Here is a 27,969-nt window from a genome sequence, read left to right as displayed (position 1 = left end):
CACCACCTGGTTTAGGTTCCTGTGAGCTTCTGGTCACAACATTTTTGTCAGCTGGTCAATAGGTCAATACATAAACCTTGTTTTATGTGTGTTTCTGTTTAAAGACACCTAATATATTGTTGATTCATTAACATTGAATCCACAGCTGATGGCACTATAAATCATATCTGAATGAAGCTTATCTAACACATATATTGTCTTCACAAGGCACTTCATAAGGTTCCCCTTAGGAACACTAGGCAGCACTTTAGTACTACACTTAGGGACCATAGTAAAGAGCAAAATCACCAAACAAAAGGGACAAAAATGCGAAAAATGTGGCACCAAATAGACCGCAGAAAGGACCCTTGTTTACAGTACGAGCTGAAACATGAAGGCAGAGTGTTGCCTGGAATGTGCACATCAGTCCACTTGAATTTTTCATCATTCTGCACATGTGCTGGAATGACTGCAAAAGCTCCATGAGTATTGATTCGGGGGTTACAAATACATTTTAGAGAGTCGGCAAATTTACAAATACAGAATCTGCACATGATGAGGACCACCTGCACTGGTAGAGGAGCGTGCTTGGGGCTGTGACTGCAAATTCCAGGTGGGCCACAGGGGGTTAGTGACCATCACCAAGTCTCATAATCACTCTGAGCAGAGAACTAGATGACCAATGGAATTACTGGGGCTGATGTTCTAGCCCTGCTTTTTCCTGAGTCTGGCCATTCCAGAGTGGGGTCTGATTGATTTGGGGATCTAATCACTGGAGTGATCGGGGTCTGCTCTGTGAATTTATGGATGTGGCTCATGTACCTGTGGCGTTCCTTGCCTCTCAAGCCAACCTCACTGGAAGTGAGAGAGGGAGAATGGCAAGTCTATGGGATGTCAAGGTCATTAAGTCCAGGGGGCTCCTCAAAACTAAGAAGTAGGGGAAGGATTTCCTGGTTAATTCTTGGGTATCCCCCAGACTGGCTCAGGAAAAGTTGAACTATCAGACACCAATGTTAGGAGCCTCTGAACATTTCAGAACCAGAGCAGAGGAGACATCATTCTGAAAGCTTCTGAGTCTAGGACAGGGCCAGGCACACAGCAGGTACTCTATGTGTATTTGTTGAATAAGTGGACATTCTGATTACCCTGACAACAAAACCTTCCTTCAAACTACATTTTATACATTGGGTGCACATTAGACCCCTGACAGTGTGTTAGCTGGTGTTGACTGCTGTAGACTGTGACAAAGTACTCTCTATGGATACAGGGGTCCTAGGGTCATGTCATGCTGTAAGAGGAGGCTGGAGAGTTCCCTCTTCTTAGCCAGAAAACGTTCCTCCGAGAGAAGGCTAGCCAAGGACTTCGGATTGTTGCCCAGGTCCTTGACAGAAGTGATTTGTGGCACTGTTTACCCTCCAGAGAGACACTAAGACCCTGCCATGGCTGAACCCTGGAAACCGATCCTGCTCCAAGTCTACTATGGCTGTGGGCCCAGATATCCCAGGAGACAAACATCCCCCCACATCAATTCAGGCAGGCAGCAGCACAGCTGCGGCACCATCTCCAAAAGCTGTTAAAGACCTTTGCCCTCTGACTTGCTGCAGGAAGAAAGCAATAAATAGTGGTCAGGGGAAGTTGTCAGGAAGTGACCCCAAAAGGCATAGGGGCCGCTGACTGGAAATGACCAAGGCAGAAGTGAATTTCCCGCCCTGTGCAGCTCCTGCTAGAGGTTCCACTGCAAATGCACAGTCTCCCTTTCCAGCAGGCTCTCAGACCTGCTGCCCAGGCCAACCCTGGTCAGCTCCCTCTCCCACTCATCTCTCTCCTCTTGTCCCCACCCACCTCTAGCTCTCATCGAATGCACTATTTCAGGGAGGAAATAAAGACCCTTATCTGTGAATTTGCTAAAGTTCCTACCAGGCCACAAACTTACTGCATCCACCCCGTCCTGACCTCCTTCCCAGGTGTCTCCTGCTTCTCCCGCTGCCAACCCCCTCCACAGATTCCTCCGCCTCCCTTTCTCCTGCCTGTTCTCATACACTGTTGCTCCCTGGAATCTCGCCTTGGCCTCGTCTCACTCTGCATGCTCCCTCAGGACCTTCTCTTCCACTTCCGTGGCTTTGACCATCGTCTGCACTTTGACCTAGACCACTCCTCTGAGATCCAAACCTGTACATCCAGATGCCTGCTCAACATCTCCAATTGGATGTCCCACAGGCACCTTAAATCCAACCTGTCCAAAACTAAACTTATGATCATTCCAACCCCCTCTAATGACTCTTCCATCCACGCAGTTGCTCAAGCCAGAAATCTGTTCTTCCCTTTTCCTCTCCCGGTATATCAATCAACTGGGGACTAAGTAAATCCTCACTATCTCTCCTATTTGTCTATTCCTCTCCATCACCATTATCACTGTCCTGATTTAGGCCTGAGTCATCTCTCCCCTGGACTATTGTGATTCCTTTCTCATAGGTGTCTGACCCTCCAATCTGTCCTCTACCCCAGGATTTCTGATCCTTGGTATGACTGACAGTTTGGACCAGATAATTCTTTGTTGTGGTGTTGTCATGTGCATTATGGGATGTTTGACAGCATCCCTGGCCCCTATGCACTAGATGCCAGTAGCATCCCACCAGTTGTGACTATCAGAAGTCTCTAGACATTGCCTAATGTCCCTCAGGGGCAAAATCACTCCCAGTCATGAACCACTGCTCTAGACTACCAAAAGCATCTTTTGAGAAAGGAAATATGATCATATTACCCTTCTACTAGAAAATCTTCAACATTCTCTAAAGAAAAGTGCTCAAAGGCCTTGGCTTGGCTTGACTCCTCGCTGTGTGACCTACCTGCACATCTCACCTCCCACTCTCCCACTGCACACCTTAAACTCCAGAGGCAGATACTGAGCCACTTATAGCCCTGAACAAATCAGGCTCTCCCACTGCTCTGTGCCTGGAGCCCCCCTCCCCACCGTCTGGCCCCCTCACAAACTCCTGCTCAGCCTGTGAGTCTCAGCTTAAGGGTCACCTCTTTGGGGATGCATTCGTACTGCCTATCTGTACCTCACATAAGTCCCCATTATGGAAGTTCTTTTTATTGCAGTACAACTATTTTTTTGTACAAGAATCTCCCCTTTAGACTATAAACTCCATGAAGTAGAGGGTAATGACTCATTCATTACTGTATTCTCTGTCCCTAAGACAATGGCTAGCACTTGGTAGATACTTGATAAATGTATACTGAATGAATCCAATATTAAGACTTCTTCTAACAGGTATGAACACCCAGTGGTCATTTTTACTCCTGCTTCCCTATAGTTACTAAGAGTAAAAACTCCAGGAAACCCCCTGGAGAGTTACTCTCTTTCTTCAGGCACTAGTGAGGAAGAAATTTTGAAGCCATCACCCATTGGTCCTGGGCCAAGAGGGAGAGTAAACACATGGGAGAGTGGGTGGGAGCTGGACAGCAGCAGGCAGGCAAATACCCTAGCCAGAAGGCAAGGCGTCAGCTGGGCCTAGGCACTGCCTAAAGTCTAGGCCAACAGGCAGCCTCTGAGAAGATGCTCAGGCATCTGGTGGACTTCTGAGAAGTAAAGACTTTAAGCACTAGTCTCCTAAAAGGCCTCCCTACCTCCTGTTTTCTGTCCTGCATCCATACTCCATGATGCAGCCAAAGCAATCTTCCCAAAAGACATATCAGCTTTGCCCAGAGCCCCTCACTGGCCCACTGTGATTTTTTTAAATTATCTTTTAAAAAAAAAGATTTATTTATTTGACAGAAAAGAGAGAGAGAGCGGGCACAAGCAGGGGAGCAGGAGAGGGAGAAGCAGGCTCCCCGCTGAGCAGGGAGCCCAACGTGGAGCTTGATCCCAGGACCCTGGATCATGACCAGAGCCGACCATAGATGCTTAACCGACTCAGCCACCCAGGCGCCCCAGCCCCCTGTGATTTTTTTTTTTTTTTAAAGATTTTATTTATTTATTTGAGAGAGAGAGAATGAGAGACAGAGAGCAGGAGAGGGAGGAGGGTCAGAGGGAGAAGCAGACTCCCCACTGAGCAGGGAGCCCGATGCGGGACTCGATCCAGGGACTCCAGGATCATGACCTGAGCCGAAGGCAGTCGCTTAATCAACTGAGCCACCCAGGCGCCCCCCTTTTTTTTTTTTAAGATTTCATTTATTTATTTGAGAGAGAGAGAATGAGAGACAGAGAGCACGAGAGGGAAGAGGGCAGAGGGAGAAGCAGACCCCCTGCTGAGCAGAGAGCCCGATGTGGGACTCAATCCCGGGACTCCAGGATCATGACCTGAGCCGAAGGTAGTCGCTTAACCAACTGAGCCACCCAGGCGCCCACCCCCTGTGATTTTTAAGACAAAGAGGTGGTTCACAACTGGGAGTGATTTTGTCCTCTGGAGGGGACATTAGGCAATGTCTAGACCAGCTTATAAATCTGGTCCATGTCTACTATTTTGTCTCAGCTCTCTGCAGTTCTTAGCAGCACAGTTGAGGCCAATCTGAACAATGCAGTCACCTGAACACATCATGGGGTTCTGCAGCTCTGTCTGAAGGCCTGGAATCCCCATCCATATACTCTATATAATCCATTTGGCAAAGTCTCATTGGTTCTTCAAAGGTGCCCTCCTCCAGACTCCCACAGCACCTCATATGCCATCTGATGCAGCACTAGTAACTGATGTGTCTCCCTGTCTAGACTGGGACCTGCCTGGGAATAAGACCGTGTCCTTTCTTTGTTCCCTGGGACCAGAAGAGTGCCAAGCTCATAGTGGGTAAGTTAATTCTTGAATATATCACTTATCCACTGATCTAATCCATCCTTCACCCTTAAAGCAAGTTAGCTTCCCCAAAAAACAATCTGTAGAAAGGAGGGAGGGATGAATAGGTAGAGCACAGAGGATTTTTAGGATGGTGAAACTACTCTGTATAATACTGTAATGCATGTCATTATATATATCCATTATACATTTGTCCAAACCTATACAATGTACAACATCAGGAGTGAACCCTAATGTAAACTATTTTGGGGGGTTTGGGGTGATTATGTGTCATTGTAGTTTCATCAGTTGAAACAAATGAACCACTCTGGTGGGGATGCTGATAATGCGGGGAGGGGGTACATGAATGGGGACAGGGGATATATGGGAAATCTTTGTCCTCAACTCAATTTTGCTGTGAATCTAAAACTTTTCAAAAAATTGAGACAGTCTGATCATGCCCTTTTCTGGCTCAAAGAAGTTCAGTGACCACCTGTGCCTTCCAAGTAAAGACCTAACCCCCTTAAAGCTTGGTGTCCAAGGACTTCTGTAATCTGACCTCAGCCTGACTCTTCAATTTCATGCCCCCTCTGTCTCCTCCAGGCCTGACTTGCAGGCACTCTGTGGCTCCCAGAGTCTGTCCAGGGCTCCCACCTCCTCCTCAGAGAGGCCTTCCTGCTCTGGACATGGGCATGTGATCTCACTAATAGTTCTTGTTATCTCTCATCCTTGTGCCTGAGCACAAATGTCTCATCAAGGCTCAGCTCCATGGAGGGAGATGGGGGTTTCTTCCAGCAGAGCCGAGCAATGGGATGAAGGCTCCGTAAATGCTGGCATCTCTCTTGGAGAGCAGGAGCCACATGGGTGCACAGAATCTCCATCTCTGCCTTTCAGAACAGCTTTGAGATTTTGTAGAGTCTCTCTCCCTTCTTGACACCACAGGACACTTTTTCCTCTAGATCCAATCTTAATTCCCTCAACTGCCTTACCTGGCCCACCTCTTGCACCTGCTTTCTCATCTTGTCATGAGCCCTCACCCTCTGTACAGACTTTGGAGCTCACAGGATAGGATCAAACCCCCTCACATAAGTCACCATAAACATACACCTGCAAGGCTTGGTTTCTGTTCTGAAGTCCCCTGTGACCTCTAATTCACTCCTGCCCGCAGCAGCATCCTGCTGTGTGCAGGACTTACCCACCTGCAGGAAGCAGGTTCCAGGCTGGGTGCCCTCAGGCAGTGAGGCATTGTAGAAAGTTCTCTGGAACTGGGGCTCATTATCATTCACATCTTGCAGGGCCACACTGACTGTGGCAGACGAGGCAAGAGGAGGCAAGCCCCCATCTGTGGCCACCACAATCAGCTGTGGCTGAGGTTCCAATTCATAGTCCAGCGAGGCAGCCGTGGTAATGATGCCTGAAGTGGGGTCGATGGAGAACCAGCGGGTGTGGGCACCAGGGGCCAGGCTATAGGTGACTTGACCATTACTGCCCTGGTCAGGATCCCGGGCCATCACTCGCACCACGAAGCTGCCAGGCAGTGCAACTTCAGGAAGGGGCTCAGGTCTGTAGAGCTGACGGTCAAAGGTAGGCGCATTGTCATTGACATCAGTGACATGTAGTACAAAGGTAGCCTCAGCCCGCAGTGGGGGTGAGCCTGAGTCTGTGGCGGTAACCCGCAAGTTATAGGCATCCCGCTCCTCCCGATCCAGCTGCCGAGCCACACACACTAGGTAGATGACACTGTCCTGAGTGCTGAGGGCAAAATGGCCCTCTCCACCCTCCAGGGAAACGTTGACATGAGCAAAGTCGCCATCATCTGGGTCTGACACAGAGATGCGAGCAACAAGCTGGCCAGGTGGGGCAGCCTCGGACACTCGCGGGGAGCCATCTGCACTCAGGAAGATGACAGTCATGGAGGGCTGATTGTCGTTGGCATCTCGCACGTTCACAGTCACAAAGGCTGAGCCCAGCTCAGGGTGAGCCCCACCGTCCCGCGCCTGCACCACCAGTTCATGGACCCGCCGTTGCTCAAAGTCCAGTGGCCGCTCCAGCCGCAGCAGTCCTGTGTGTGCGTCAATGGAGAAGGGCCCATCACCCTCACTCTGCCTCCGGTTGATCTCATAGGTCACAGCTCCATTGGCACCAGCATCGGCATCAGATGCATACACCTGCAAGACAGGACTGCCAGGGGCCAGGCTCTCAGACACCACAGCATGATAGCGGCTCTGATTGAAAGCTGGGGCATGGTCATTGATGTCCAGCAGTGTCACATCCAGCAGGGCCTGGGCCCTCCGCGGGGGTGAACCACCATCGTAGGCCTCCAGTTGCAGCATGTAGTGTGAGCGGTTCTCTCGGTCCAGCTCCCCGGTAACTACCAGTTCTGGCACGGGAGCCCCATCTGGACCAGGACGTGTCTCCAGCTGGAAGGTCTCTCCAGCCCCATCACCAGACAGTGCATAGCCCTGGGTTCCTAGGCGGCCAGCATCTGCATCACGGGCAGGCTCCAGCGGGTAGCGGGTGCCGAGAGCTGTATGCTCGGGTATCTGCAGGGCAGCCCGAGCCTGTGGGAAAGCCGGAGCATGGTCATTGATGTCAGCCACTCGCACGGTCACTTCTACGGTGGCGCCATCAGGAGTGACTGCAGTGAATCGGTAGCGATCTCGCCGCTCACGGTCCAAGACGCGGGCTGTACGGACCACTCCGCTGTGCTCATCGATGGCCAGGTCTGTGCCCACCCCACTGCCCTCTTGGGCGGAGATGAAGTACATGGGAGGCGCTGCTGTGCCTGGAGGGAGCCCTGCACTGATGTCCCCAATCAGGGTGCCTGCTGGCTGCTCCTCATCGATCTGTAGGTCCAAGCTCCCGGCCTGACCCCAGGCACCTGACACCCCAGCCCCCAGCAGCAGCAGCAGCAGTGGTAGCAGGGGGAGGGGCCTGCAGCTCTGCATGCCAGTGCAGGAAGGCGCAATGCCCTCCTCCTTCTGCATGACAGGGGCAGTCCAGTTATGACTTGGGTTCCAGCTCTGGCCCAGGCTCCAGGCCCAGCTTGATTTCAGGCTTTGGATCAGGTCCAGCTCGGGCCCTGGCTCCAGCTCGGGCTCCCTGACCTGGGAGAAAAGCAGAAGGAAAAAGGTCATGATGGTAGTGGGGTGGGGTGGGGGGAGGGGAGGGGAGTGGAATCAATGATCCAGGGAGACTGGTATCTAAGCCACAGTAAGACTCCAGCATGTTCAGCCCCTCCATAGGGCATTTGTGCTGCCATATATCCATTTCAGACCCAAGAAGCTCCTGCTTCAGAACTCCTCAGGACCTATTCCAGTCTTTCCCTGGCAGGTCCCCATCCCACCCTAACCACACCCTACCCCCAGCAGATTGTTTTTTTCCTATTGTTCAGGTCTCAATGCCCTTGGATTCCCTTCCTTTCATGTCTGGACTTAAAAATATGGCCAGTCCTTTCTCATTTTTCTTCTTATTCAGGACTAATATCTCAACAACCATGTGCTTTTGGTAACCTCACCTGAATCATCAAACTTCACCTTGAACCATCATGTTCTTGAGCTTTCTATCAGCATAGAAATATACAGGAATTCCTATATATAGGAATATATATGTATTCCCTTAGCCCCACTTCCCTCTCCATTCAACAAGGGATTGGGAACACATCAGTGACTAAAGGAAACAGTCCCTGGCTTCAGGGATGTCACAGGCCAGGGATTGGACAAGTAATTACAAGTATGATAAGGGCTGTAAGAAGTGCAAGCAGCTCTGAGGGCATATATAGAAGAGGGGTTTGTCATAGTCAGGGAGTCAGGGAGAAATTCTCTGAGGATGTGACCTTCAAGTCAGGATCTACCTAATGAGTAGGTATTGGCTAGGCAGTGGTGGGCAGAAAAGGGGGTTATAGAAAGGAGAGAACATTCAGAAGAGGGAACAGACAGAGGGAAGGCTTAGGGTCTACAGTGAAGAAAAGGCTGAGAGTGTTTGGGGGTGAGTAGGGACAATGTGTGTGAGATGTAGAGGTGTAGAGTGCTAGGGGGAGGGGATATGAAATGGGGCGGGGACTCATAAGCCATATGGATGATTTGGATTTATTTCTAGGGGTAAGGGAAAAAGCATTTTAAGAAGAGGTGTCATGATATGACTTACATTTTGTGATGATCACTATAGATAGGTGCCCTTTGGAAAACAGAAGGTATGCACATGGGACTGTTATCTTAGGACAGCCCCTATAATACATTTGTGGGAGTCCAGGTGATGGTGGTGCTTTGATGGTGACTTGATGAGTGTTAGCAATAAAAATGGTGAGAAGTGGATAGGTCTGCAGGAGGCTTAGGAGGTAGAACAGGCAGGGTTTGATGACAGCTTGAAGGGATTGTGAGCAGTCAAGGATGATGGGCAAATTTCTGGCCTTAACCATCAACTGGAGAAAGGTATCCTTAACTGGCCAGAGAGGGAGACAAAAAGAAACCCAGAGAGGGACAGTGCCTCTGAGGCTAAGGGGAGCCAGGATTTCAAACACTGCATAAGTTCAAGAGGGAAGAGGCCTCAAGCCCCATATGAAGGCCTTAGTGATGGAGGGAGAGCAGAATCATTGGAGAGGTTGCCCTGTCTGAAAGGTTGGTTCATTTCCCCCAGTTTCTCACTTCTCACATCCTCCTCCCTCCATGCCATGGGGCTTCCCCTCCTGTGACAATGCTCTCACTAGGCTTCCGATCATCTCCATGCTCTACATCCAATGAACACTTTTTTCTTATCTTCCTCTTACTGGATCTTTCTGGAACACTGGATCACTGATCATTGGCTTCTTGGAGCCTACTCCTCCTGGCTTCACATGGTGATACCCCACCTCTTGCTTCCATTGTACTTCTCTGTCCACCCCTCAATTTCCTACACAAATTCTTCTTCCTCTGCCCATCCCTTAAAAATTGGTGCTCTTCAGGCCTCAATCCTGGGCCACATCTTTTTCAAGTCTCCTCCCTATTCTGCCTGGGTGATCTTTCTTATCCATTCCTGTGCCTTCAATTCAATTGCATCAATTATTTTTTATGCACTGTCTAATTGTTGACGCCTTTCCAATTTCCTTCCATCTCCAGCTCTGGAGACACATGGCTGGCTATATACTGGACTTCCTTAACAACATATCCCTAACCCTCTCCTCAAGCTGATTTTCTTCCTCCAATCTCTTTCCTGTGAGCAGCACCACCACTCAGAAACTCTCCTTGCTTCCTTGCTTTTCTTAGGTCTGATTTCCAGTTAGTTATCAAAACCTGACAATCTCAATGAGACATGTCTCAAGTCTGCCCTTTCCTCTCTCTTTGCACTGCTACTGTCCCAGTCTGAGCACTATCATCTCTCCTTTTGATTCCTACAATAGCCTCTAACTGCTCCCCCTGCTCCTGGCTTGGATCGTCTGACCCATCTCCACCTGACCAGAGCTATCCACATAGCTTTCACCAAATCACTCCTGAAGAGAGGCTTCCATGGGTTCCCCATTACTGACAGCAGAAAACTGCTGTCCCTCTCTGCAGATACACATACACACAAACCGTGTCGGCAGTTTCAGGGGGTTCATGGACACTAGGTGTAAAACTTCTAGCCCAAAAGATAAAGTACAGCTTCCTTAATATATCTTCCTGATCTGAGCCCTGCTGCCTCTCTAGTGCACCCGACCTTTACTGTCTTCCACCACACCCTGCATCCCAACACTAAAGCCATCCCCAAGTTCCTTCCCACTCCTTGCCCTGTATGTACTACTCTCTCGTCCTGAGATATCCTTTAAACATCCTTTCCAAGTGGCCATCTCCACTCAGACTTCAAGATCTGGTTCAAATGTCCTGTCTCCTGTGGAATTTTCTGCGACATCTTTCTCCCCTGGGGTCCTCCTACCATCTCCTCCTACCCTCTCCTGGGCTCCCACTGCCATTGGTCACACTGACAATAAATTGCATGGCAGCCCTGAATTGCAGCCCCCTTGAGGGCAGTGAGTTCAGGGTCTTAGTTGGTTTCTGTCCAGCACAGTATGAGAGGCCATCAGGGCTGAATGCATATTCAGAGCCTTTTAATTTTATGCCACCGCACTCACATGCTGACACAGACAGAAACGTCTGTGGACATGCCAACTCAGATGACATACACAAACACAATGACAGCCTGTGTCCCTGAGGCACCGTGGTCAGTCCTGTGGCTACAGAAGTGTGTCCTCGGGTTTTATGTATTAGCTCTGCTTTAGGACTTCCTGTCCTCCCAAGGGAGTTCTGACCTCTCGCTTACACTTCCAACCTCCAACTCTCCCACCTGTGTGAGGCAATAAAAAGAGCAGGGATTCTAGAGTTTGAGTTATTTTCCTAATCCATATGATTCTGTGAGAATTCGAGACAATGGAAGCAAAGAGCCTAGAGCTGAGCATCTGGTAGATGGATCCCTTCATCCTGGCTTCAGAGTTCTGGAGTTCTCTGTGTGCACTAAGACCCCTGTCCTTGGGGACTCAAGTCTGAGGAGCTCATGGAACTGCCACATGGGATAAACAGGTCAGAGGAATTCAGAACAAGGAGGTCTGAGTGAACATAGGTCTGACTCAGTGGGGGGAGAGGCTGAGTGTACGGGGATGGCCCAGAGGCCCAGGTCAGGAATGTAGGCCTAGAACTGAGTTAGGGGTCAAGGGTTTAGAGGTGGTCCTATTCATTTAATCAATCAATGGAGAGCAAGCAGTTATGGTTGGTGGGGAGAGAGGATAATGGACAATGAGGTCAATGTATTTATTACTGTATTAAAGTTTTCTGTCTGCACATCCAGAGACAGAATGCCAGCTATATGAGGGCCAGGATTATCTCTCATTCACCTTTGTGTGTAGCACAGAGTATGGTACATGATCAGTATGTTTTCTGAACGAAAGGATGTATGAATGGTATGAGATAAAAGCTCAGGTGAATGAGCAGCCTTGAAGAAAAGGGATCCAGGCCCAGACAGATGCCCCTTCTCCAACCTGTGTAGACCCTGCCCTCCTCATCACCCAAGTGGGGTTCCTCTCCACTGAAGACTCCCCCAGTACAGTCTCACAGTGGACGCACATCGGTGCATACTCACAGTCACAGACCCACACACAGCCAGATACACAGATGCACAGACTCACATACAGACAGGCACAGTACACACACATACATACACGAGCAGGGGCTACTTCAACATATATGCAGTCAGTGCACGTACGTAGATACCCCTCCTTACAGAGAAGCGTATTTTCACACACACAGATGGGGATGTTCATTCCCATGGATCCTGTCCCCCCCCACACACATACAGGCATACACAGAGACCCACACATGCATGCCTTGTGCACACAGAAAGGCAAGCTTCTCACAGGCCTCACGTGGACAGGCACACTCCCATGATACCCTCCCCCACACATACACACAGGCATCCTCACGCACACCCTCCCTCCCACGTACACAGACAGATGAACTTCCACGTGCGCACACAGTGGCAGGCACGCGCGCACACACTTGAAGACCTGCCCACACACAGGCATGCTCTCACACATGCTGCCGGGGCACTCGTGGTCAGCTCTGTGGCTGCAGCTGTGACCTTTCGGTCCCTGGGGCCTCTGTCTGGACTGTGCCTCATCACTTCCTGCTCCAGGGCTTCTAGTTCCAGACTCTCTCCAGAGACCGTCTCATCCTCTCTCCAGCTCTCCTCTCAGCACCATCTCCCCATCTGTCCAATGCTTCTCACAGCCTCTTCCCCAGCACTTGTTCCTCCTCCCTGTTCCTGTCTCTTTCCCTTTCCAGGTCTGTCCTGTCCCTTCCCCCCAGATCTGGCCTCAGCTGTCCACCTGTCTCCTGCCCAGACCTGTCTTCTTTCTGCCCTCAGATCAGTCACTTCTCTCCCATCCAGTTCTGCCTTGCTGCATGCCCTCACTGTCCTGGTCCTGTTGCTCTGTCCTCTGGCTCCATCCTGCTCTCCCCCTCTAGCCCCACATCTGGGCCTCTGGAACCACAGCTGGTTCTCATTAGGAGGGGGAGGGGCGAGGCTGTTCATTGGGGCCTGCAATGTGATGTCAATCCTCCCCTCCACCCCACCACAGCCTGTGTGTCTACAGGACCTGGGAGCAGGGGGAGCATGGGAGAGGAAAGAGAGGTGGGTTGGGGAGGAGAAGTAGGGGGAACATAAGGGAAGGGGGTGCTCCAGGAGGAAGTAGAGGAGTGGCGGAGGTACAGACGGGAAGCAGGCTGGGGGAGCTGGCACCGCCCAGGCCTCCTCCCTCAACTTCCTGTCCTAGGGCCAGGGAGGGGCAGGGACCAGAAAGACAACAGGGTGGGTGTGCAGTGGGGGGGGGGGGGCTGGAAAGGCAGATTGGAGCAGAAGTGGCAGAAGAGGGTAGCCTTGGTAAGCAAAGGGAGGGCCAGGCATAAAGGGGAGAGGAAGAGACTGAGAATGCTGGTGGGGGTGGTTGGGGGCAAGACTGCGGGAGAGTGAGCTAGTGTGACAAAGGAGAGAGCATGTGTGGCAAAGGGCAAAGGAGAGAACAAGCCAGTTACTACAGAGAGGGGAGCTAAGTCAGAGTTGGCTACAGCTAGCCCGGAAAGGTGTAGGGAGGTAAATAGAGGCGGGAGGCAGAGCTGTGCTGGGGGACAGAGAGGAGAGGAGAATGAAGAAGAGAGGGAGGGGGAGGGAGGAGAAGAAAGGCAAACTGGCCTCCCAGGGTATCCCTGACAACCCATGGGAGGGCTGCATCCCTCCAGAGGACTGGTGCCCAGGAGCCACTTCAGGGAGAGGCTAGGGACAGATATGAGCGGAGGGAAAGCCTCTTTTCTGAACATAGTGTGCTGGGCTCTACGCCAGGCAGTTCACAGACAGTATCTCATTTAATCACATCAACCCTATGAGGAAGGTGTCCTGCCTTCCACTGAGGAAACAGGCTTAGCATGAAACAACTTTCCTGAATTAACACAGCCCCAGTTTGATCCCAAGACTATACACTCCCTGCTGCCTGGGATGCAGGGTGAAGGGAGAGATGGAGAAAGGGAGAAATGATAGGGGAGTTGAAGGGAGGGAATCCTAGCAAGACAATGGAGGCCTGAAGAAGAGAACCCATGGGAGGAGGGGGACCAGGTATGAGCAGTCTGTGACAGCCCAGGTCAGTAGCAGTGGGATCAAGAAGACACAGATAAAAGTGGTGAGGTTGACAACACTTGGCCACTGACCCTTCGGGAAGGGTGGTGGAATGCAAGCGTCCAGATTGACTTCCAGGGTTTTGGCCTGGTTACTAAAGTGGTGCCATTAGGACACCCCAGAGGAGAGAAGCCATTTCTCAGATGCCCATTGGGAACTCCACGTGGCAATGTCCCAGGCACACTTGGATTTGCAGGTCTACAGGTTAGAAGAGAGGTCTGGGTTGGAGATAGGGATTTGGACAAATCCAGGGGTAACAGAAAACCATGGGCATGGAGACCCATCAGCAAGGATGTGCAGAGGGAGAAGAGGGTCTAGGATAGTACCCTGAGGAGGAGTCACTTTTAAGGGGCAGACTGAGGAGACCTTTATTCTTCTTGGAGGAGAAAGAAAAAAAAAGAGTCAGTATCACAGAAGTTAAGGGAGGAAATATTTCAACAAGAAGGGAGGGATCGATAGTGTCCAAGGCTGCAGAGACTTCAAATAGGATGAGAGCTGAGAAGTGGCCATTGATTTTAGCAGTAAGGAGTTTGCTGGAGATCTGGGGAGAATATTTTCAGGAGAGTCCGAAGGGTGCACACCTCCTGCAGTGGGGAATGATAGAGGATAAATCAACTAAACAACTCACCATAGACCAGACATCAGCATAGAGTGATTGATCAATACACACTGCACTTCTACAATAGGGAGGCAATATATCACAGTAGGGTAGGACAGGATGAAGTGGTGAAGACGTGGACTTGGCCAAACCAAATGTGTTTTGCCCAGCTTCACACTTTCTAGCTGTGTAACCTCTGGCAAGCCACTCAATTTCTCAATGCTTCTAGTTCTTCCTTTATAAAATAGGGACAATAATAGTACTTACTACACTGTGTTTGTGGTTAGAACGGTGTCTGGCACACAGTTCTTGTTTTGTAAGCACACAGGTGTGATTAGAAGATGGGCTCTGCTGTGAGGCAGACTTCAGTGGCACTTACAGTGTAGCCCCAGGTGAGTTGTTCAGCCTTTCTTAGTTTCCTCTCTATAATGTGGGGATTAAAGTGCCCACTTTATATGGTTGACAGGAGTGTTAAATGAAAGAATGTTACCAAAAACTTAGCACATCACCTAGCACACAGTGAGGGCTCAATAAATATCAGCTGCTGTTCTTGTATGCCAGACACACAAAATAACCCTCAGACAAGTGTTAGTTCACAGATGAGGAAACTGAGGTTCAGCGGGTGGCAGAGAAATGTGGGACCCAGCTCTGATGGACTCCAAAGCTAGTGCATTGTTACCCTATATTGCTTCTCTGCTGGAAGGCTTGGAATGCTCTGATGAAGGGTCATGTCACTGGCCAGGCAACACAACAGGGAAGGAGAGCAAGCAGAATTCTGTTACAGGAGAATAACTCAGGCAAAGTGCACAAGGTGGGTTAGAGGAGATCAGTGATGAGGATACTGCCAGGCCAGGCAGAGGGTCAGGTAGGCATGGACCCAGGTGGTGAGATAGGAGAAGGGACCAGAGGATGCTTGGAGGTCTCTAGGAGACCAAGAGAAAATGAGAAGAGGCAAACTCAGGGCATGCATGTGAAATGATTCATTAATTGATTTATTCAACAAATATCTATTGAAGATGGGCCAACCATCATACTAAGCAGTAGAGATAAAGCAGTGACTTGGACAGATGGGAGTCCCTGCCTTTGTGGTGTTCACACGTAGGCAGGGCAGGGTGAGGGAGAAGGGGTGGTGGTGATGGGCAGCAAGGGCCTCTTCCTAAGGTCTGACCCTGACAATCAGAGTCTGGGCTGCAGAGGAGGCCAGCGAGGCTGGAGCAAGCAGAGGAGGTGAGAATATAGCAGCAACCCAGAGATACCAAGAGGGAAGAACAAATGTAGGGAATTGAGAGGTTGAGGGGCAGGAGAATACAGTAGAGGGACGGAGATGTCGGAAGGAAAATTAGCTAAGTTAAGAGTTGAATCCTTAAGAGTTGTTTTCTTTCTGAATTCTCAAACAACTCTCTTAATATTACCTCCATTGTCACCAAAGGAAAGTGGAGTTCAGAGAAGCTAAGGTCACCCAGGTGGCAGATGATGTGGCTGGAAGGTCAGAGGGGGAGCCTCCACCCCCCTCTTTTCCTCCCTTTCCTTCTCCTCCTCCTTCCTCACCAACCAAAAGGGTGGTGCCGTCTGGGCTCTGATAGATAACAGCTCCTTCTATGAGCAGCTTAGAGAGAAACATAAACAAGGACATTCTAGTGTGCCAAGGGAACACAGAGGGGCATCCTGACTCACACTTGGGGGTTACAGGCTGACTGATGGGAGGAGGAGCTCTCTCACCAGGGGACACAGGAACTGAGTAGTATCCCCTCCTAAGTGTCAGTAGTTGAAAATTCTTGGAAGTCAGAGGGTTACCCAGGAAACATGGGCCCTAGAGCCGAAAGATGGGGCAGGCAGCAGGAAGCCAGGAAGAAGATGGGATCCAACAGCCTGAACACCTGGAAGGGGCTTTTGCTTGCAGGTCGCAAGGCATCAGAGAGTCCAGTCTTGCTTCTGTTGCCACTGATAGGCTGGACAGGGAAGAGGAAGAGGGCACAAGTGTCTGGGAACCTGATATGGGGAGGAGCAGGACAAAGGGTGCCAGGATTTGGGAGGGCCCAGAGTGGGTGTGTGTGAGGGGTGTTGGAGAAAGGAGCAGCCGACAGCACCTCCCAGGAAGGGGACTTGGTGGAGTGAAGTGGATGGTGGGCATATAGGGCCTTGTGGCCTAATGGCAGGTCACAGCTTCCTCATTTTCCTCTCCCTCCAGGAACCCAAATGGGCACCTGGTGCAATATATTTGAATCTGCAAACTTCTGGTGCTCCTTAAATAATTTGCCAAACTGAATGAAAGAGAGATAAAGTACAGAGAAGGAAAGCAAGAGGATCCAGGAAAAGAGAAGCCCAGGTAAAAGGCAGAGAGGAGGGCATAGGGTGAGGAAGGATAGTTTGTGTGGGAGGGGAGCAGCAGTGTCTCCAGTGGGATACATGGGTATGTGTGGAAATGTCTCAATTGTGTAGGCTGCTGAGACCAGATGTCAGTCTTCTGAAGAGTGAGTGAGGGTGAGGTATGTGTAGTGAGGGGCCTCATTTATTCATTCATTTGTTCATTGTCATGAATGTGAATGTGGAGGGCCCCTGGGGACATGACAAATATAATATGTAACCCTGCCATCAAGAGGCCCCAGCCCAAAGATACAGAACAGGGAAGAGGCAATGACAAGAGTGAGAGAAGAGGATCTCAAGCCTGCATGCTGAGTTTGAGAGTCTCCTAACTTGTCCTATAATTCCTAGGTTTGAGACTAGATCTGAGGATGGGAAGGGGCTAGCCAGAAGAAGAGGGGAGTGAAGGGCTTTTCTGGGCAGAGAGCAGTATGAGCTAAGGTCCAGAGCATGGAAGAATACCGTGTCTCTGAGGAACTACAAGGAATTCAGTATGGCTAGAACTTCCAGTGTGAGGAAGGTAGGGAAATAAGACAGATGATGAGGCTGGGGAGGCTGAGGAGAGTCAGATCCTGAGGGATCTCATAAGCCTCAATAAAGTAGAGAGTTCACCCAAGATAATGGAAAGACACTGCAGGGGGCGCCTGGGTGGCTCAGTCGTTGAGCGGCTGCCTTCGGCTCAGGTCATGATCCCAGAGTCCTGGGATCGAGTCCCACATCGGGCTCCCTGCTCAGCGGGAAGCCTGCTTCTCCCTCTCCCACTCCCCCTGCTTGTGTTCCTGCTCTCGCTGTTTCTGTCAAATAAATAAAATCTTTAAAAAAAAAAAGAAAGAAAGAAAGACACTGCAGAATACCGAGCAGGGAATGCATGGCTAGACTTGCATTTTAGAGAGATCCCTCTTGCTGCAATGAAAAGAATGGACTGGAAGAAGGAAAAGTAGAAGTCTAGGGAGACAAGTTAGGAGACTCTTGCAGTAATTTGTGTGGAAGGATGGTGAGGTGAGTGCTGTAACTGGGGCCATGGAGCAAAGGGGATGGGATGCCAGAGAGAGCTGGAAAGGAGGTAGGACCAGCAGGTTCCGGTGACTTTCTGGGTTGGAAAAAGACATGTGGAGAAGGAATTGGCTGCAGTTAATTTCTGGATGTGTAGCTTGATAACTGAGTAGAGATGGTGGTTTGGGGGAGGAAGGAATGAGTTCAGGTTTGGACATTTAGGGGCTTGTGAGCTATTCAGCAAAGATCAGGTAGGAAGCAGATATGGAGGTCTGGAGGTCAGAAGAGAGGTCTGGAAGAGGTAGATATTTGGGAGTCATCAGCCTATACAGGTGATAAAGCCCTGGAAATGAATGAGATGGATCATCTAGAGGAGTGTATTCAGTGAGAAAATGAGAAGATCTAAGTCAGAATCCTAAGGAATGGTAACATTTAAGGGCTCCCCAAAGGAGCCCTCAAAGCAGAGTGGGAAGGAAGGGTAAGTAGGAGCTCTGGGGAGAGAGATGCATGGACCTCATCCTATGGTAATCATCTGTTTATCTGCCTGTCTCCTCCACTGAGGTTTAAACTTCCTGAGGGTAGGAATAGTGTCTTCTCTCACAGTGTTCCTATCATCTAGCAGTGTGGTTGGCACTAGAGAGCTCACTAAATGTGGACAGAATAAAATGGTGGCTCAGAAGCCATAAGACAAGAGTGGCTCAAAGGGAAAAGAATGATCAACAATGTCAGACCATGCCAAGGGGTCAAGCAGTTGAGGACTTTTGAAAAGAACCTCTAGTTTTGGCAGGTGAGAAGTCACTTTCTCTTAGGAGAGCCATTATACTGGAAGGTTGGGAAAGGGGAAGTGGGAACAGCTCCATGCAGAAGACCCTTTCACAGTGAAGCAAAGTGAGAGATCACTTTTCAGACACTCCTTGGCCACTCTTTGTCCCATTGTTCTTGAGCCCACCCATCCCACAAAGTCTCAACCTAAATTCTCAACCACACCAAGTGGTCGGTAATTTCCAATAAGCTAAGCTTAGCTTAGTTTAGCTCATTGGGGATTACCAAGTTAAGGGAGGCAGGGGAGACTGGAGGCTCTGTGTGTGCTCACAGGAGGAAGGGGTATAAAGGGAAAAACTGGAGACATGGATAAGACATGGCATAATTAGTTGAGTTAGGTCCCCATGGAGGCGGGAGGGGATGGATGAAGTAGTCTTAAATAGAAGAGACACCTCTTCATAATTATAGGAAAGGAGAAAAGATTGAGGAGAATGCAGATAAAAATTTGAGGAAGGAGGCAGGAAGCTGAGGGAATTCATACTGGATGGCCTCACTTTTCTCAGTGAGTGAGACCAGCTTAACTACTCTTACTGCATCCCTTTCCTTCAACCTCCACCTCCATTCTGCCACTGAGCCCTGCTGACCCCGCTGCCTACACAACTCTTGAAACCATCTACTTTCTCCTTCTCTGCTCCCCCCACTCCAGTTCAGGCCAGGGTTCTCTCCTGGCTTCCTGCAAGAGCAAACCATCCTCCTTTTCAGAGCCTGGTAGTTCTAAACCAGATCTGATCATATCACACTATAGCCTCAAATAATTAAGTGACTCTCCATTATTTTTGGATTAGATAATCTTTTTCCTATGACCTACAAGAACTGCATGATCTAACTAACTGTCTATCCACCTCTCCCAGACTTTCTCACCTCTCCTCACATCATGCTATTAGTGCCAGGCTCACTGGGTTGCTTTCTCGCTCAGATATACAATGCTTTCTGCAAGTGGACTTTTCCATGCTTGCTCCCATGGCTTTGAATATTCCCCACCCAGCCCATCTCATCGCCGCCTCTCCTCTGCTGACTCCTTATTTATCCATCAATCTTAAGCACCCACACTCACCTGATAACTTGTAAGCTCCATAAGGGCAAGGACCATGTCCATTTCATTCACCCTTGTAATGCCAGCACCCACCACACTGCCTGGCACAGGGGAGGTAATTAATATGGGTTTGCTGAATGAATGAACCAGTGGTTTGACTACTTAATCTGCTGTAAACAATGGGGTGAGGGATGTGAAGTTAAGGAGTATGAAGAAAATAGAAAAAATTTTTATTTATTTATTTATGGAGGGCCAGTTGAGGGTGGAATTTATAGAAGCATCACCTGGTGTGGTTGAGAATTTGGGTTGAAGCTTTGTGGGATGGTGGGTGGGTTCAAGGACAATGGGACAGAGTGGCCAGGGAGTGTCTAAAGGGATAGTCCTGGGTGTGTAAACTGGAAGGAAAGTACAAAGCCAGAAAGGGGCAGATCAGGAGAAAGCAAAGATGTCAAGGGCAAGAGGTCCTTATGAGGTTAAAGAGTAAGTGTAATGGGAGTGAGGGCATCTGAGAGCTGGAAGGACATAGGAAGCTACTGGCAGAGAGTGGAATGGAAGAGTTTACAACTTTAGAGATGGACCAGTTCTACAAAGTGGTCCTGGAAGGGAAGTAGAACATAACTGGAGCTAAGGAGCTCAAGAAACTGTGAGGCTGGGATATTAGAAGGACACTTAGCATCATGGCAGGATATAGGGTGAGGGGAAGACTGATCCAGGTCTCCAGTTTTCAGGGAACAAGAGGTTAAGCCTGGGACGTCTATGGATGAGAAGGAGTAATGGTGTGAGCATCATAAGTTAATGGGAACTTGTTTAGCAATTGGGACAGCTCACTCCTGGTGTATTCATGTCACCTGACAGTGTGCCTCCTGTGGGTTGTACAAGCGAGTGTGTGGTAAGGGTGATTGTAACACAGCCTCCTGTTAGTGTCAGGTCCCTGGGGCACCTGCTATGTATAGGCAGCTGTGATGAAGTATAACCTAGATGATGGGTTGGCTGTGCCAGTGTCTGCAGGGAAGTGCTGGCAGTAATAGTGTCTCCCGTGGTATGTGTTGGCCTTGACAATGAACCTGTGGGAATGTGTTGGCTGCACCAGTTCTGCAGTGGGTGTGTGTTGTCCTGAGAGCATCATCTGTAGGTGTGTGTTGTTAGCTCTGACACTGCTTCCTGGGGGGGGGGTGTGTGTGTGTGTGATGGCTGTGAAGGCATTTCTTGTGGATGTGTGTTTCCTAGGACTGTGTCCCTTGTGGGTTGAGTAGGGCTATGACTGTGTCCCCTGTGAGTATTTGAGGAGTTGACATAAGTAACGATATTTTTCTGGCCTATGACCCCATGGCTGTGGGCCCAACCCACGCCACACTGAGTTCATTGTGCTTCTAGACCTCCCTCTCCCCACCCCCTCCACGTGGGACCAGGCCTGCAGTGACCTCCCTCTGTCCCCTGAACAAGATTCTGATGTAGGCGTCATGGACACAAACTCAGAGCACCAGTCTGGGTGACCCACCTCCACTTCAGGCTTTGCCTGTATCTCCTCTGTTTCCCTTTACTTCTCCCCCTTAGTTTCTTTGTCTCTGTCTCACTTGTCTCTGTCACACACCCATCCTCCACATTCTGACACATGGTTCCCACAGAGGTAGACAACACACACACACACACACACTCTCACTGGGACTTGCTCACCATGACACACACTCATTCTGACCCCCACACCCTCGGAGTGACACGCACATACACACACAACCAGACAGATACACACAGACACACAACCTCCCAGTGACACGCACTGACTCACACTCTGCAGATGCACTCACACCCGGAGTAGCACACACACACCCTGCCCGCACCCCGCACCCACACCCCCCTCACACTTTCGCCGCCGCACACCCGACTCGATGACACACGCACACAAAGACCCCCAGGCCCTGCCCCCGCGCTCACGTTCACGCTCGCCCCAGTCCCGCAGGCCCAGGCCCCCCCTCCCCCATTGTCTCCGGCTCAGAACAAAGCCCCCGGCTCCACCGCCGCCGCCGCCGCCGCCCGGGAGAGGCCAGCGGGCCGGGCGGGCGCGGCCGGACGCGCCGGGCGGGCGCGGGCACTGACCTCCGCGCGGCGCGGGCTCCCTCGCCCGGTCCTGGGGCGCAGTCCGGCCGCGGTCAGCCCCCCGGGCAGCGCCCGCCCGCGCGGGGCCTGGGGCCGCGCATCGTCCGCCGCCGCTGTCTCCGGGCCCGCGATCAGCTCTGGGCAGCCGGCCGTCGGTCCGCGCGCCCCTGGCCGTCGGTCCGTCTTTTCCCCGCCGCCGCCGCCGGGGCGCCGCCTCCTCCACAGCAGCCCCGCGGAGGATGCGAGATTCGCCGCCGCGGCCCCGCGCCCCCCCCCCCCCCCCCCCGCCAGCCCGTCCTCCCTCCGCCCCTCGACTTCCCGGCCCCAGTCCCCGGCGCCGGATCCGGCCCCAGCGCCGCGCGGTCCTCACGTCCCCGTTCTCGGTCACTTCGCCCGGCCCCCTCCTCCCAGCCCGATCTCGACATCCTCTCCCACATTCCCTTCTTCCATCTTCTTTCCCAGCCCCTATTCCCCCACCGTCCCCTCTTCTCCCTCACCGTCCTGTTCTCCTTCTTGCCCAGCCCTTCTCCCTTCCACCCTTTTCTCTCCACCTCCTCTCCCTTTCTCCCCATCCCCTTCTTCTCACCCCTTCTCCTCACCCTTTTCTCTCCACCCCCTTCTTCCCATCCCCTGCCCTCGGTCCTCTCTCCCCAGCGTCTTTTCTATTATCAAATTCTCCTCATCTCCTTTCTCAACCCTTCTCTTACACCCGGCTTCCTTCCCCATCGCCCCATCCTTCTCTTCTCTTCCCCTCTCTCCCCAGCCCCTTCTCACTTCCCTTTCTCCTTGTCTCCTCCTCATCCCCGTTTCCTCTCACCTCTCCCCATTCCCTTCTGCCTTCGTCTTTTCTCTATCCTTCTCTTTCCCCATCCTCTTCTTCCATCTTAATCTTTCCATACCCTCCTAGTCACTTCTGTTTATCTCATGCTCTATCCCTTGTCCCTTCTTCGTTGCTTAGCCCTCTTTCCCTCCCCTCTTCTCTCATCCCAAATTTGAGGCTAGAGATTGGAATGAAGGTATTGGAAGGAGGAGATTTGCGGCTGCTGGTCTAACTCAGGGTATAGTCCCCAGAAAAGAAAAATGAGATGGAAGCTGGGCAGGGAGTGGGGAAGGGGCTTGAGGGTCAACTTGGGAGAGAAAATGGGAAGATGTGAAATCAGACAGAGCTGGAGAGTATCAAAGAACTGGAAGAGTTTGGCCCTTTCCCTCCTGTCCTTCCTTTTGACTGTGAGTAGGTTGAGTCCAAAGGTATTCTGGATTTGAGAGGTGTACAAATGGTACAAAGAAATCAGGAACTTCTGGGAGAAGAAAACAAAGTTTCAGTTAAAGCAGAAGGGGGTGTAATTTTGAAAGGGAAGACTGAAGGAGAAGCTGGAATCCTTGAAAATATCCAGGTTTCTGGCTTGGGCAGCTGGGTGGATGGCAGTGACTTTCCTGTGCTAGACAAAAGGAGCAGGAGTAGCTTGCAGGGGGTTTATATAGAAAGATGATGACTTTTGCTTTGGGCTGCTGACTTTGAAGCGCCTGTTGGGTAGGCAGGTTTGTAGCTTAGAAGAGTGGTCTGGGATGGGCATAAATATTTGGGAGTCATATGCAAATACCTTATAAGCTTGAATATAGGGTGAGGTTTTGCGTTTTTGTTTTTCCAAAATCTTCCCTCAGCAAAGAGGGAGTAACCTTACATTTGAGTTCTTAGGAAGTCTCTCATATTACAGGGTTTGCTCTCATTTATTTTGAACAACAAACCACTGGATAGGGCAGTATGGTATGGTGACTAAGCTTGTGGACTTGAGCCAGACTGTTTGGCTTGGGGTCCAGACTCTGCCATTTACAAGCTTTGTGGCTTTTGAAAAACTACTTAACTTGTCTCTGCCTCAGTTTTCTCATCTATAAAGTGGGGCTAAAGGATTAAATTATTTAATATATATAAAGTACTATATGTACCTGGCACATAGTAAGTGCTCAATAAGTGCTATTTTTACTGTTTGGGCAAGATGGATTAACCTGAAATATCCTCAACAATGCTATCTTGGATGCTTGTGTAGGTCACTTGCCACAGAATCCATTGTCAAAGAAATTTAACACGGCTTTGGTAACTATTCCTGGTAGTATGACCTCACAACTGCATGTGTTGGATGTCTCTAAATATGCTTTTTAAAGATTGCTTTAAAAAGTAATACAGTAGTACTTGGGAGGGGCTTCTGGGGTGCTGGAAGTGTTCTATTTCTTGACCTTAGTGATGCTATATGGGTGTTTCACTTTATGAAAATTTATTGAGCTGAACACTTATGACTTGTGTCGTTTTCTGTATGAATGTTATACTTCAATAAAAAATTAACAATTAAAATTATTTTTAAAAGGCAATAATACATTAAGGGATTTTTAGAGGTCATGAACACACTCTTGCTGGATGTAGGCCAAAAACCAACTGCCTTAGTGTGAGGGGTGAGGGACTGAAGACTTGGAGTACAGCCTGCTCTTTAAAGAGGCTTGACTGCAGGCAAGGAGAGAGACCGATAGCAGGGGGCGGGTAGACAGGTATTTTAGGAGGCCAGAATTTTTCAAATGGGAGAACCTAAATGTATTCCTTGCTTCCTTTATCTACCAAAGACACATGCAAATGCCCACTATGTGCCAGCTTTATACTTCAGATACATAGCTAAGATATGACTAAAGAGTAAGCTGTGAAGACAGATCTGCAAATTGGCACTGGGGAGTATAATGATAGAGGATAGTATGGGATTGTGGACATAGAGGGGATTCCTCATCCAGCCCAGGGTTGGGATGTCAGCCAGTGGTGTCACAAAGATGATACTGGAACTGGATCTAGTAGGATGAGTAGAAGCATAGCAAATGGAGAGATTGGAGAAAAGACTTTTGGGCAGAGTAAACAGCAGCACCATGTTCAAAATCACAACAGCATGAAAGAAAATAGTTTCTGATCATGGAGGTTGGTGCATAGGTGGTAGTAGTGGTGGTCCTGAGCAGACTGAGTGAGCTGGCGTGTGGGGCATATGGGCTAGTGTGAAAGGAGAAACCAAGGAAAGTAAATGGGGCCAAATCATGGAGGATATTATATGTCATACAAAGGGTCCAGGCTCTGAGGAGCCATGGAAAGCTTTATTTAATACAGGAAATGAAATGATTAAGTTATGTGACATCAACTTCATTAGGGCTGTAATACTGAGGATCAAAGGAGACCAAATAAGAGTTTCAGTTGCCTAGCTTATCCTGTAACGAGAGTCTAAACTAAATGGTAATAGGATTAGAAAAGAAGAGTAAGACATGAGAGAAATTACAGACTGACTAGAAGGAGTAGTGACATAGGAAGATTCTAAGATGCTTTCCATGTTCTTGGGTCATATAGTAGTGATGTTATTCATAAAGTTGGGAAAACAAAGGAAGAGCAGGTTTGTGAGGAGAGAGATAAGATAATAATGAATTTGGTTTTGGAAATGATGAGTTTAAGATATATGTGAAATGGCCAAATGAAGATGTCTAGCAGGTGGTTGAATATAAAATTTGGAACTCAGAAGAGACTGCTGAGCTGAGGATAAATATTTCAGAGCCACCAGACTAAGGGTGGTTATGTGGAACCATGAGAATGGATGTGGTCACCTATGGAGAACATGTAGTGAGAAGAGTGTCTGTTAAGGGGTGGGTGAAGATTCACAGAAAGATTGGGAAGAAGCAACCGACAAGGTCAGAATTGAACAAGAGAGCAGTGTCCAATGTATTATCATACAAGTCAAGGAAAGAAGCAGCTATAAGAATGAGAATTGTCAGGCACCTGGGTGGCTCAGTTGGTTAAGTGTCTGCCTTAAGGGCTCAGGTCGTGATCCCAGGGTCCTGGGATGGAGTCCTGTGTTGGGCTCCTTGCTTGGTGGGAAGTCTCCTTCTCCCTCTGCCCCTTCCCCCAGCTCATGTGCTCCCTCTCTCTCAAAAATAAATAAATAAAATATTTTTTTTTAAAAGAATAAGAATTGTCAACAGAGTAAAAATACCACAATAAGATGAGGTATGGCAGGTTTCTATTAGATTTTGAAATTAGGGTATAGCTGATGATCTCAGTGATCAAAAGAGAAGAAGTGAAGAACAAACCTGGAAGCATGACACTTCCTGAATTCAAACTATACTACAAAGTTTAGTAATCAAAACAGTAAGGTATTGACATGAAAACAGGCACATAGAACAATGGACAGAATAAGGAGCCCAGAAATAAACCCATCTGTATATTGTCAATTAATTTTCAACAAAGAATATACAATGAGGAAAGGATAGTGTCTTCAATAAATGGTATTGGGGAAGCTGGATATCCACATGCAAGAGAGTGAAACTGGATCACTAGCTTACACCATACACAAAAATCAACTCAAAATGGACTAAATTCTTGAATGTAAGACCTGAAACCATAAACTCCTAGAAGAACTTCAACATAGAGAGCAAGCTCCTTGACATTGGTCTTGGCAATGATCTGGATTTGATGCCAAAAGCAACAAAAGCAAAAACAAACAGCAAAGGGAACCATCAACTAAATGAAAAAGCAGCCTATGGAATGGGAGAAAATATTTGCAAACCACATATCTGTTAAGCAATCAATATCCAAAACATACAAGAAACTCATACAACTTAAAGGCAAAAAACCCATAACCTAATTTAAAAATGGGCAAAGGACCTTAACAGATATTTTTCCAAAGAAGACATACAAATGACCACCAGGTATGGGAAAAGATGCTCGGCATCATTAATCATCAGAGAAATGCAAATCAAAATCACAATGAAGTATCACCTCACACCTGTTAGGATGTCTGTTATCAAAAAACAAAAGAAAAAAAAAAAAACCCAAGAGATAGCAAATGCTGGTGAGGATGTGGAGAAACAATGAACCCTTGTGCAATGTTGGCGAGAATGTAAACTGGTATGACCACTATGGAAAATATATGGAGGTTCCTCAAGAAATCAAAAATAGAACTGCCACATTATCCAGCAATCCTACTTCTGGGTATATATCTGAAGGAAATGACATCATTATTTCAAGGAAATATTTGCACCCTGTGTTCATTGCAGCAATATAAGCAAAGACATGGAGACAATCTAAGTGTCCATCGATAAGTAGATAAAGAAAATGTGGTATAGATAGATAGATAATAGGGGCGCCTGGGTGGCTCAGTTGGTTAAGCGACAGCCTTCAGCTCAGGTCATGATCCTGGAGTCCTGGGATCGAGTTCCGCATTGGGCTCCCTGCTCAGCAGGGAGTCTGCTTCTCCCTCTGGGCCTCCCGCATCTTGTGCTCTCTCTTTCTCATTCTCTCTCTCTCAAATAAATAAAAATATTTTTTAAAAAAGATAGATAGATAATAGAACAATATTATTTAGCTTTAAAAATGACAGGAATCCTGCAGTCATGACAACATAGCTGAAACTGGAGGGCATAGTTCTAAATGAAATAGCCCATATGGAGAAAGACAAATACTGCATTGTATCACTTACATGTGGAATCTTAAAAAAAAAAAAAAAAATTGAGCTCATAGAAACTTGTAGGATGATGGTTACCAGGGGGTGGGGGAATGGGAGAAATGGGGAGAGATTGGTAAAAGGTGCAAACTTTCAGTTAGAGGACAAGTAAGTTCTGAGGATCTAATGTTCAACATGGTAACTATGGTTGATAATACTGTATTGTATAAGTGAAATTTGTTAAGAGAAAGACAGGGGGCACCTGGGTGGCTCAGTCGGTTAAGCTGCTGCCTTCTGCTTGCTCAGGTCATGATCCCAGGGTCCTGGGATGGAGCCCCACGTCAGTCTCTGTTCAATGGGGAGCCTGCTTCTCCCTCTGCCTCCTCCCCCCCACTCATGCTCTGTCTCTCTCTCAAATAAATAAAATCTTAAAAAAAAAAAAAAAAAAAGGAAAGAAAGAAGAGGCGGAAGAATCCAGGCCACAGAGAGAGGAGGAGGGAGCAGAGGTAAACTGTAGTGATAGTGTGAGAGTAAAAATGGAATGGTATGTGAAAGAAACCACTGAGGAAAGAAGGGCAGAGTTTTTGGCCCACGGTACCAAACCTGGGAGACAACTGGCAGATGGAACGGGAACTCAAATACTATCAAGGCTTACTTTGTGTCTCTAGTTTTTGTTTTTCATTTTATTTTATTTTGCTT

The 27,969-nt window shown here is 49.0% G+C and overlaps 1 protein-coding gene across 1 annotated transcript in view; it reads right to left on the bottom strand.

The window, feature by feature from the left end:
* Nucleotides 1–22,039, bottom strand: part of DCHS1 (dachsous cadherin-related 1) — a 35,499-nt gene extending 13,460 nt beyond the window's left edge. The window contains exons 1-2 of the mRNA XM_034995053.1: nucleotides 21,818–22,039; nucleotides 5,948–7,855 (exon numbers count right to left, since the gene is read on the bottom strand). Of these exons, the coding sequence (XP_034850944.1) occupies nucleotides 5,948–7,735 (1,788 nt within the window). The 5' untranslated portion in view covers nucleotides 7,736–7,855; nucleotides 21,818–22,039. The remainder of the gene's footprint in view (nucleotides 1–5,947; nucleotides 7,856–21,817) is intronic.
* Between the last annotated feature and the right edge of the window lie 5,930 nt (nucleotides 22,040–27,969).

Source organism: Mirounga leonina, unplaced genomic scaffold, assembly GCF_011800145.1.
Source record: "Mirounga leonina isolate KUSES-001 unplaced genomic scaffold, KU_Mleo_1.0 Mir_92, whole genome shotgun sequence".
NCBI lineage: Eukaryota > Metazoa > Chordata > Mammalia > Carnivora > Phocidae > Mirounga > Mirounga leonina.
This window is presented reverse-complemented; position numbering and strand designations above follow the sequence as displayed.